Source organism: Schistocerca gregaria, chromosome 5 (genome assembly GCF_023897955.1).
Source record: "Schistocerca gregaria isolate iqSchGreg1 chromosome 5, iqSchGreg1.2, whole genome shotgun sequence".
Lineage (NCBI taxonomy): Eukaryota > Metazoa > Arthropoda > Insecta > Orthoptera > Acrididae > Schistocerca > Schistocerca gregaria.
Genome location: NC_064924.1, coordinates 547285918 through 547298351, shown reverse-complemented (window position 1 = coordinate 547298351; position 12434 = coordinate 547285918). Strand labels below are relative to the sequence as shown.

The following is a 12434-nucleotide window of genomic DNA, read 5'->3' as shown; positions in this document are numbered from 1 at the left end:
TTTAAGATGGTTCTTTTTCACTATGCAGCACCTCACTGCAGACAGTTCTATGAGATCTTAAGAAATGTTATTTGAAAATAAGTGTGAAAGCCATTAAGAGACGACAAAGTTCTTTTATAATAAAATGAAACTAATATGGGGACTAGTATTAAAGAAATACGAAAAATCTTCAATGATCACTTCTCCTTAATTGAAAGGAAACTGAACTAGCCCTATATTATTCTCATGACCAATAAGTCATTTGTTGTGGTTGGGATCTATAAAGAAATTACAGAAAATGAGATTTTGGAGGAAAATTACACAAGTGTTGATGTTACTGGTATAGAAAGAATCGTGTGGCTATAATAATATAACGTTTATCTGATTAGCCTTACATTACAAATTTCCTGTTATGTTAGTGACAAACCTTTTCAGGTAGCTCGAGTATTTCTTAAAACAGGGTTATCAGATAACATACCTCTTCACTAAAAGAGGAATTAAATTATGAACAAAACAATAAGACGAATTCCAGTTCCGAACGAAATTTTCGGATGTAGAGCTGCCATTGGCTCTCTTAATCAACGGTTGGGCATAATTAATGCATTGCCAGCCACCAACAACAGCAACAGGCACAGCAGTGGTAAGGGTTTGTGGATGTTCTCTCGATATAACTACTCTATGAACTGATGTATCTTTTAGAATGGAAATCTGCACCAACAACGAAAAAATAACATGAAAAACATTCAATGAATATGGCTAAAACTGAAAAAGGGAGTATACACCAAGGCATCCGAAACGTATTCAAGTATTGGCAACCGTAATACTCTCAAGAAAGGTCAATGAAATGTAAAAACGATCGCTCCGTGATAAATTACCGAGATAAAATCCATCAACGGCGTTTGTAGAGCGAGTTTAGAGGTCAGATTGGTTTTCAAAATATTATAGATGGTCTATTCAACATTTTTCTAAATGCCTTAACAATATTTCACCTTCTGAGAAGATTTAAAATACGGTACCTCCAGTTTCCACGCCGACGATTCCAGGTAAAATCTTGCTCTCTCCGAATCTACTCCGGTTACATCGGAAAACTGTGAGATTAATTCATCGTGATCTGCCATTTTCTCTGTTTTTGCAAAATAATCAAACAGTGATTACAAAACGTATCACATTTACTACGAACCGCATACACACAACTTATTTCACTGTCATTCTGCGCCGGAAGTCTCAAACAACATCAGTTGTGAAGATATTAACCACTGTAATTCGTAAAATATCACATCTTTCGCATTCCCAAATGGAGCAATTACTGCTTACTATTTAATGTTGTTTTCAGACTTTTAACGGAGTTAAGCGATTATATAGTTGACAAAATATTTATGCCTCAGTGTTCATCCCTGGCAGCAAAAAAATTTGAAATGTGTGGCTGTTGCCGTGACAGCCGTGAACTCAAAGTTTTCAACACACATAGTAAACAAAAGGCTGCAGTCGCTGGTGCTCATGTTTGTTTACAGTTTGTTGAAATCGTCAATGACCGAAAGCATAAATAAACAATGAGCAACATTTACATACAAGAACCACCGACGATAGGAAAGGTAAATCTAAGACCCTGATTAATAGTGTGCTCCATATGTAACCATTTGGCAGTATAAATTGTTGTAAATTCATCCAGGTATCATCCAACAATAAGATTAGCTTTATTATGATAAATCAATGAACACAAATAGCTCTGCTGCACATACACACAAAATAAATAAGTAAGCTTTTATGAAGGTAGGACAGTTAGTTGATTGTGGCTTTGATGAGTGAACCATTCCAGCATTTGCCGGAAATTATTTAAGCCGTAACTAATATGGTCATTCACTGGAACGCAATTACTATGGAGGGGTCTCACATAATTTTGCGGAATATATATAGTTTCTTCACTTCTCACTGTTCATTACACTTCTTAGAGGCGGACTTTCTAGAAATTTGATTTTTTTAAACAATGCACTATCTTAAACACTTCGACAATTAAAAGAAAGCGAAATTTGGAATATATTTTTATTTTATGAGTTACGAAAATAACAGCAAATAGTTAGCTCTCTACACGAACACTGATTATCATCAGAGAGGTTATATTACAAATTGGCAATATAACTAGGTAGAAAAATCCAACATGACTTGCGATAAATTGTGTGCGAAGTCAACTTTAAGTCTACGACTCATCTTTGCAATCCAGGGAGAATATTTCAGTCCATAAGTCTATGAATGAAACAAACCGCAAAGTATGGCCTGAAAGTTCAGCGTTTGACTGATGCCCGTACAAATTACTTGTCAAAGGCATACGTTTACTCTGGAAAAGGCAGTGACGGTCACACTCTTCCCAGTCATGAAAAAGGTCACAGTCTTCCCACACAGGCTGTTCTTCAGTTGGTGAAACCCATTGAAAACACAAGGAGAAATGTTACAAGTGACAACTGGTACTCATCAGTAGAACTAGTCAATGAACTTTCAAAAAAAAGGTCTCACATGTGTTGGTACACTGAAAAAGAACAAAAAAGAGACCCCACAGAACTTCTTACCTAATAAGAAATGTGGTGTGAAGACATCTGTTGACAGTTTCACGTAAGACATGACTGGTTTCCCTTGTGCCCAAGAAGTCCAAAGCTGCAATACTGATCTCTTCTATCCACCATTCAGTAAACAGTGATCCTGAATCAGAAAAACCTGAAATCATCCTGTTTTATAACACAAGAAAAAGTGGTGTGCGAGGTCAGCTTTCAATTTACAACTTATCTTTGCAATGTAGAGTGAATATTTCAGTCCATAAGTCTATGAATGGGGAAACTTTGGCACATTTTACTTCTAAAATTACAAGTAAAAAATAAATATGTGTTCCCATGTGCTACTGAATCATACTTTAGTCAATTTCCACCTGCAGACACTCCATGCCGACCTTCCTGAAACACTCTTAGCAAGTCAGAACACCACACTGTTGACACAGATATCTTGTTTTCCTCTTCAGATGAGGAGGGCAAAAGGCACACATTTTTTGATTTTTGAATTCTTCTTTCGGTGCCCGAGGCTCATCTTGTAAGTGAAGTATTCTTCCGATGGTGTCACTCAACTCTCATGGCAAGCTCCCAATAGAAATTCTACGCTTCATATTAGGTTCAACTAGGTCTCTTGCTAGAGTCTTCATGAAGCTCAATCTCGTCATTACTTCTGCCTTTGGATAAGTTTGATGTACCACATAACAATTTACACCTCAAGCAACATCCACTAGTATGAAGAAAATGACCAAAAGCCATCTTGTTGCCCGGTGACTTGACAAATTAGCTGCACACCTTTGGTCAAGACAGTCCACACCACCTTTTGTTGTGTTATATAACAGGATGATCTCAGGTTTTTCTGATTCAGGATCACTATTTACTGAATGGTGCATAGAAGAGATCAGTTTCACAGCTTTGGCCGTCTTGGGCACAAAGGAAACCAGAGTCACGTCTTATGTGAAACTGTAAACAGATGTCTTCACACCATGTTTCTTATTAGGTAAGAAGTTCTGTGGGATCCTTTTTTTGTTCTTTTTCAGTGTACCAATGTACATGAAACATTTTTTTGAAAGTTCATTGACTAGTTCTACTGATGAGTACCAGTTGTCATAGAATAAATGTATGCATTGTACAAGTAATTTGTACAAACGTCAGTCAATCACTGAACTTTCAGGTCATACTTTACCGGTTTGTTGTGCATGTACATTCTAAACGTACACCTTTCACGAAAAGGAACAAGCATTTCATCGACACACACTGTTGCACCTACGGAGTAGCAAAGTTGACTGTTTTCAATGAAATGCAGAAAGATTTGTGAAACTGCTGCTGATTTGTCTATTTCTTTCTTTCCTTCCAATTTTCTGGATTGTCAAATTGTAATGCAGACAATAAAAACAGAAATATTTCTTTGCTACCAGTGTATCTGAAAATATCTCCGCCTGTTCCATCAGTTGCAAACAAGCTGTAAACAGACTCGTTCCCCAACTTGAAAATGGCTGAATACACTAACAGACCAATTAGAGCCTTCAGTTCAATGACGTTGACATCTTTTAGATAGGGTAAGCGATTGTTAGCATACTGTGCTCTAAGCTTAGATATTTTCAGATTTGTCCATCATATGGTTTTGTCTAGAATGTCGTGTAAAGAACAGTTTCCATTTCTTCAAGACTTTTCGCCGTCTGTCGCTGTCCAGGAAGATGCAAGACAATGTTGTGTTGCATTGTTCTTACATTAGCTGGTGGCTGCTTTTTTCCTCCATCGAAAACATCTGTTCCTACCGAAGAAGTAAGCTCCCTTGTACATCAGCTGTCACATCTTCATCACTTTCTGTTTCCTGCTCTGAATTAGTGTCGTGATCACTAAATATCTCAAATCAGAGTCATTATCGCTGTCATCAAAGTCTTCATCCGAAGATTCAACAGGGTGATCTTGAACGTCCCCATCTGTCTCATATAACACACGTTGCATAGAAGGTCCAGCTTTCCCCGCAATGGAGGAACACTAGCAAGCAATAAAAACACAGCACACAAACACTATGATACATCTGTGAGACCTCTCAAGGCTAATAATTACGAAACAAAGAGCAGCAACAATGCAAGGTGCTGGTATGTGTAGCTTGTCAGCCAATAGGAAGGTACGTGGAAGAGTCCATTTGGCTTTGTAGGGGTGTGAGAAATATCCCGACACAAAAATTTGTAACAGTCTGAGAGGCGGTCGATAGTAGTTAAGGGTTAAGAAGACCTAATCTGTGATGGCCGGACAGAGGGAACACCATCCTCCCGAATATGAGCTCATTGTCTTAACAATTGCACTCTCGTATTTGGTTGGACCCAATTGTACAACTTTCTTTGATTTACCTACAATTTGTTGCAGATAACTTATAAGAAAAAAAACATGGTTTTGCACTCCGTCACACTAAGGACATCCACTGGTAACTCCTAGACCACAAACATGCCGCCATGCTCTTTCACTCTCTCTCTCTCTCTCTCTCTCTCTCTCTCACTCTCTCACTCACTCACACACACACACACACACACACACACGAGACCACTGTCTCTGGCTGCTGAGGCCAGAGATTGTGAGCAGCAGCGCATGATGGGAGAAGCAACTGGGTGGTGGAGGTAAGGAGGAGGCTGGGCCAGAGAGGGGGAGGAATAGCAGGGTAGGGGTAGGAGACAGGAAAATGCTGCTTGTGGGAGCATACAGGGACGAGGTGGAGAGAGGGTAGGGCACCTAGGTGCAGTCAGGATGTTAGAATGAGCTTGGAGGGAGGGGGGTGGGGGTAGTGGAAAAAGATAAAAGTAAAAAGACTGTGGGTGCGTTGATGGAGCAGAGGGGTGTGTAATACTGAAATGGGAACAGGGAAGGTGCTAGACAGGTAAGGACAATGGCTAACGAAGGTTGAGGACAGGAGGGTTACAGGAACATAGGATATATTGCAGGTAGAGTTCCCACATGCACAATTCAGAAAACCTGGTGTTAGTGGGAAGGATCTAGATGGCACAGGCTGTGAAGCAGTCACTGAAATCAAGAATGTTGCATTGTGTGGCATGCTCAGCAAATGGGAGGTCAATCTGTTTCTTGGTCACAGTTTGTTGGTAGCCATTTATGCGGACTGACAGTTGTTAGGTGATAGGTGATGCTTGTGACCGAACTGGAGTAGGTGGTGGTGAGGGTGGTGGTGGTGGTGGTGGTGGTGGTGGTGGTGTATGGGACAGGTCTTGCATCTAGGTCTATCACAGGGATATGAGCCATGAGGCAAGTGGTTGTGAACAAGGGGTGTTGGGATGGATGAAGATATTATGTAGGTTTGGTAGGTGGCAGAATACCGCTGTGGGAAGAGGAGGAAGGATAGTGGGTAGGACATTCTTCATTTCAGGGGACAATGAGAGGTAGTCAAAACCCTGGTGGAGAATTTGATTCAGTTGCTCCACGTTCTGAGTGGTACTGAGTCACAAGGGGAATGCTCCCCTGTAGTTGGATGGTGGGACTTTGGGAGGTTGTGGGTGATTAGAGAGGTAAGACAAGAGAGATCTGTTTGTACGAGGTTGGAAGGGTGATTACTGTCTGTAAGGGCCTCAGTGAGACCCATGGTATATTTCGAGAGGGACCACTTGTTGCTATAGATTAGATGGCCACAGGTGGCTGGGCTGTATGGAAGGGACTTCTTGGTATGGGATGGGTGGCAGCTGTCAGAGTGGAGGTCTTACTGCTGGTTGGAGGTTTGAGATGGATGGAGGTACTGATGTAGGCATCTTTGATGTGGAGGTCAACATCGAGGAAGGTGGCTTGTTGGGTTGAGTAGGACCAGGTGAAGCAAATGACGGAGAAGGTGTCGAGGTTCTGAAGGAATGTGGATAGGGTGTTCTCACTCTTGATTCAGATCACAGTTGAGATGCAGGATGATTAGGAAGGATTCCTCTTGAAGGCCCATGAATAAGTTGGCATAGGATTGTACTATGTGGTTGCCCACTGCCGTACCCTGAATCTGTTTATGGCTGCACCCCAGATTTGGTTGTAGGCGATGCCTCCAAAGGAGAAGTATTTGTGGTTGTGGATATAGTTGGTCATGGCAATTCGGAAGGAGGGCGTAGGTTTAAAATCCATTGGGCATCACAAAAGGTAGCATTCAGTAGCAGTATGGTTGTGGGAGTTAGGGATGTTAGTGTTAAGGGAAGTGGCATCAATAGCGACAAGCAGGGTGCCATGTGGTAAAGGGACAGGAACTGTGGAGAGTCAATGAAGGAAATGTTTCATATCTTTTATATAGGACGATAGGCTGCAGGTAATAGGCTAAAGGTGTTGGTCTGTGAGAGCAGAGATTCTCTCAGTGGGGGCATAGCAACTGGCCACATTGGGGCATCCTGGGTGGTTGGGTTTACGGACTTTAGGAAGTATGGAGGTGGTAGGAATGCAGGCAGTGGTAGAGTTGAGGAGAGAGACAGACTCTGGGAAAAGGTTCTGGGATGGGCGTAAGGATTTGAAGAGAGACTAGAAATCCCACTGGATTTCTGGAATGGGGTCACTGTGGCAGGGTTTGTAGGTAGATTAACCTGACAGCTGGTGTAGTCATTCTGCCAGGTAACCCTTGTGTTTCAAAACAATAGTGGTGGAGCCTTTGACAGCAGGTAGGATTATAAGGTCAGGATGAGTTTTTAGGAGGTGGATTGCGGTTCTTTCTGTGAATGTAAGGTTAGTTTGCATGTTGAGGGGCCTCGACTACTTCTCATTGTGGTCTGAAATGAGGAATGTTCTACCCACTATCCTTCCCACTGCTCCTAAGTGGTATTCTGCCACCCACTGAAACTCCAAAATATCCTCGTCTATACCAACATAACCCCTGCTCCCAACAACTTGCCTCATTGCTCATATCCCTGTAATAGACCTAGATGCAAGATCTGACCAATACATCATCCCACCACCACCACCACCTCCTACTCCAGTCCGGTCACAAGCATCACCTATCCCATCAAAGGCAGGGCTACCTGTGAAACAAGTCATGATCTACAAGCTAAGCTGCAACCACTATGTTGTATTTTATGTGGGCATAACAACTAACAAGCTGTCAGCCCACATGAATGGCCACCAACAAACTGTGACCAAGAAACAACTTGGCCCCCCAATTGCTGAGTATGCCACACAATGCAACATTCTTGATTTCAGTGGCTGCTTCACAGCCTGTGCCATCTAGATCCTTTCCACTAACACCAGGTTTTCTGAATTGTGCACGTGGGAACCCTCCCTGCAGTATATCCACTGTTCCTGTAACCCTTCTGTCCTCAATGTTTATTAGTCATTGTCCTTACCTGCCTAGCCCCTTCCCTGTTCCCATTCCAGTATTACAAACTCCTCTGTTCCACCAATGCACCCACAGTGTTTTTACTTTTATCTTTTCCCGCTACTCCCCACCCTCCAAGGTCATTCTAACCTCCTGACTGCACCTAGGTGCCCTACCCTCTCTCCACCTCATCCCTGTACGCTCCCACAAGGAGCACTTATCCGTTCTCCATCCCAACCCTGCTATCCTTCCCCTCTCCACCCTAGCCTTCTCCTTACCCCCACCAACCTGTTGCTTCTCACATCATGCACTGCTGCTAGCAGTCTGGCCTTAGCAGCCAGAGACAGTGGTCATGTGTATGTGAGTTGCATTTTTGTGTGCACTTGTTGCTGAAAACTTATTTTCTGATAGTCTTTTGGCCATGTCAATCTGCGACTCAGTGTCTCCACGGTATGGTGAGTAACAAATACACTTTTCGTAATATTGTCATAATCTTTAGTTGTGTACTGTGCATTACTTACAAAGAATTGTTTACATACTTTTTAAACAGATGTATTTAGAAATCTTTTTTATCTCCTTGAACAATTTTATTCCATGATAGAGAATTTTTTGAGTTTTTGTTCGTTCTTCTTAGGTAAATGTAACTCCAAACCTCAATCAACTGGTAGGTGTGCTCATTTGGCGCATATAGAAAGAAACTTCCACATGGGAAAAATATATTAAAAACATATTAAAAACAAAGATTCCAAGACTTACCAAGCGGGAAAGCGCCGGCAGACAGGCACATTAACAAAACACACAAACACACACACAGAATTGCTAGCTTTCGCAACCGATGGTTGCTTCTTCAGGAAGGAGAGGGAAAGACGAAAGGATGTGGGTTTTAAGGGAGAGGGTAAGGAGTCATTCCAATCCTGGGAGCGGAAAGACTTCCCTTAGGGGAAAAAAAGGACAGGTGTACACTCGCACACACATACACACACATATCCATCCGCACATACACAGACATATTTAAAGGCAAAGAGTAAGGGCAGAGATGTCAGTCGAGGCGGAAGTACAGAGGCAAAGAAGTTGTTGAAAGACAGGTGAGGTATGAGTGGCGGCAACTTGAAATTAGCGGAGGTTGAGGCCTGGCGGATATCGAGAAGAGAGGATATACTGAAGGGCGAGTTCCCATCTCCGGAGTTCGGATAGGTTGGTGTTGGTGGGAAGTATCCAGATAACTCGGATGGTGTAACACTGTGCCAAGCTGTGCTGGCCGTGCATCAAGGCATGTTTAGCCACAGGGTGATCCTCATTACCAACAAACACTGTCTGCCTGTGTCCATTCGTGCGAATGGACAGTTTGTTGCTGGTCTTTCCCACATAGAAAGCGTCACAGTGCAGGCAGGTCAGTGTCTTTCAACAACTTCTTTGCCTCTGTACTTCCGCCTCGACTGACATCTCTGCCCTTACTCTCTGCCTTTAAATATGTCTGCTTGTGTCTGTGTATGTGCGGATGGATATGTGTGTGTATGTGTGTGCGAGTGTACACCTGTCCTTTTTTTCCCCTAAGGGAAGTCTTTCCACTCCCGGGATTGGAATGACTCCTTACCCTCTCCCTTAAAACCCACATCCTTTCGTCTTTCCCTCTCCTTCCTGAAGAAGCAACCATCGGTTGCGAAAGCTAGCAATTCTGTGTGTGTGTTTGTGTGTTTTGTTGATGTGCCTGTCTGCCGGCGCTTTCCTGCTTGGTAAGTCTTGGAACGCAAAAAAAATCTCCTAGCGAAGAACTGAGTCTACATAGGAATAATGTTTTACTACAAGACATTGGCTGTTACAAACTGGTGACAGAATCTTAAGAGCATAACATGCTAATGACAGAAGGTAGGAGACGGCATGAGCCATGCTTGGGTAGCTCAGATGGTAGAGCACTTGCCCGCGAAAGGCAAAGGTCCTGAATTCAAGTCTCGGTCCAGCAAACAGTTTTAATCTGCCAGGAAGTTTCATGCTAATGACACTCTTTTTGCCAGTGTCTTTGTGCGTTCGTGTTCCAAGTTAACCAACAATCAATGTTTATCCCTAAAAACTTTGTTGTTACCACAATCAGCAGGTTTATCATCTGTGCCTAATGTGACACAGTTGTTTTCCGTCTTTATGATGAAGTGCATTCTGTTTTTGTTCCTTATTTTCAGAGTTAATTTGTTACTCACTGCCCTTGAGTGTTCCATTTTCTTTCTGTAATGGAAATTATGCTATTTTATCAGTGACTATGAGTTGCTGTCATCATCAAAGAGAACTTTTACCCCATATCTTTACTCCCTGGAAAGTCACTGATGTATGTTAAATACAGTACTCTATCTTGAGGGACACTTATGTTTATATGTTTATTGCCAGGCAATTGTTTTTCTAAAAAATTATCTGCCTACAAATGAACAGCGGAAGATCCATCCTGTTCTAACAACCCTACCACAACAAAGTTCAAACTTTAATAATGATTGTGGTGTTGCTCACGCTGCTAAATACTGCATTTTCGGGCAACAACAGTCATATTATGTGGCAGGTGTCATTAGAGCACAGTTAATAAAGTCATTTCATGTAATAATGAAAAAACTAGCCACTCATCTTTTTGTGTTTCCCACATTGGTCTCGTCGTAAAATCAAGGCTCAATCGTTGAAAATCTAGGTGGTTATGATTCCAAGCTCAGATGCAAAAAGGACTAGGTTTTATCGTGCTATATTCAAAAGTTTTGTAGATGCGCTTCACAAACCATTCTTAGGGATTAAACCTTTCAAAGTTAGCACGATAGTGATGTAAAAAAAAATAATCAGCACTCCGAATTTAAGTTACACTTCCTTTTAATTGCTTTTATTGCAATATCACGTAACACACAAAACATCACTTCACAATACAAAACATACTTGAAAACATCTTCCTCACATTTTATAAGCCAACTACAATATGCATCTTTCCAACATGACGTCCAACACTTGACTTTCTTAACGTCCGACTCTCTGACAAGTTAACAACTAACTAATAATCGCTTACGCACCCAAAAATCAGAGTTACAAGTACGTCAAAGATCATAGTGACAAAAGAAAGAATACACCTAAGAATAATATCATTGTAATATAAATATATCGATGTATCACAAATGAAATCAAATCTGAATGTTGTCTCAGAAATATTTTAACTACTTTACAGAAATACAGTAGAATACTACTGGTATCGAGAGGTTCAGGTGAGGTGTCATAATGGTTGCGTAATGCAAGTACCATTACACTGTGTCAATGAAGAATGTGCCTTAATAGCATCAGAACCCCTTCTTCCACCCTCCTTCCCTGTTTTTTGGAAATCTCTGTGTCAGGATTTTAAAGGGCACTTTTATTTTGCAGGGGGGAGCACACTGTAAAAAGTCTTGCTGTATAAAAGACCTCTTCTAGGCTCTTCTGTGTATTAGGATCATCAGTGATATACTGCCACCTTCCAATAAATTATCATCTTGTTCTTTTCTTATCTCATGGAACCCAGCAAGGAATTTTCTGGTCTATCTACTTTCAATTAAATTTTCATTACAGTTACAATTACTTCTTTTGGCCTAGTCAGTTCACTGATGTATCTCGTTGTCTTTTTTTCTGTCCTAATAATTATATGCATCTCTTGACTGCTCACTGAACAACCATCAGTTTTTGAATGATTTTTGCATCAGAAGTACATATCTCACTGCTGTAAGTCAGAGCTGATGATACCATTGATTGTAAACTCTCAGTTGCAGAAACACCATTATCTTCTTGAAAACTCTAGACAATTTCTGCTTTATTTAATACCTTTTACTATCCGTCCAAGCTTCTTTAACATCCTCAACTATGAAAATTCGTCAATTGATTCTATGATTTCATTGTTATCAGTGATATTATGACAAATTAAAACAGTGGGAGTCAGAAGTCAAATTGGAATCATTACCTTCAGCATACAATGCAAAGACAAATGATCGCCAAGTATCTGCACTCATGCTCATAAATTAAGGATAATTGCAGAATGTGGTGCCACACAACGTGGCACTGCACAAAACTCTCACTAATAGCATAGGCTCATAGGGAGCACACACGACACAGATCTGTAAGTCCATGGTATTGGTGATAAGTTGAGAAAACCGGCCTGAAACACGTTCTACAAAACGCTTCTATTCCCTGCGCATGTACCCCGACATCAATACAGCATATGATCTCCATGCACACATACACAGCCCGCACAATGGGTTGGCATACTCTGGATCAGGTGGTCAAGCAGCTACTGGGGTATAGCCTCCCATTCTTGGACCAGTGCCTGTCTGAGCTCCTGAAGTGTCGTAGGGATTTGAAGACGTGCAGCGATACGTCAACCGAGAGCATCCCAGATGTGCTCAATGGGGTTTAGGGCTGGAGAACAGGCAGGCCACTCCATGCCCTGATATCTTCTGTTTCAAGGTACTCCTCCATGATGGCAGCTCGTTGGGGCCATGCGTTATCATCCATCAGGAGGAAGGTGGGACTCACTGCACCCCTGAAAGGCGGACATACTGGTGCAAAATGATGTCCCGATACATCTGGCCTGTTAAAGTTCCTCTGTCAAAGACATGCAGGGGTGTACATGCACCAATCACAATCCCACCCCACACCATCAAACC

At 41.7% G+C, this 12434-nt stretch overlaps 2 protein-coding genes across 3 annotated transcripts in view; one reads left to right on the top strand and one right to left on the bottom strand.

Annotated features, from left to right (window-relative positions):
- The window catches only part of LOC126273111 (NSFL1 cofactor p47), a 60518-nt gene extending 59335 nt beyond the window's left edge, over positions 1-1183 (bottom strand). The window contains exon 1 of one of the 2 annotated variants that reach the window (XM_049976560.1): positions 996-1183. In XM_049976560.1, the coding sequence (XP_049832517.1) occupies positions 996-1097 (102 nt within the window). In that variant the 5' untranslated portion in view covers positions 1098-1183. The remainder of the gene's footprint in view (positions 1-995) is intronic. The other variant, XM_049976561.1, reaches the window with a different exon arrangement.
- A 295-nt stretch (positions 1184-1478) lies between these two features.
- The window catches only part of LOC126273110 (spliceosome-associated protein CWC27 homolog), a 114718-nt gene continuing 103762 nt past the window's right edge, over positions 1479-12434 (top strand). The window contains exon 1 of the mRNA XM_049976559.1: positions 1479-1571. Within this exon, the coding sequence (XP_049832516.1) occupies positions 1530-1571 (42 nt within the window). The 5' untranslated portion in view covers positions 1479-1529. The remainder of the gene's footprint in view (positions 1572-12434) is intronic.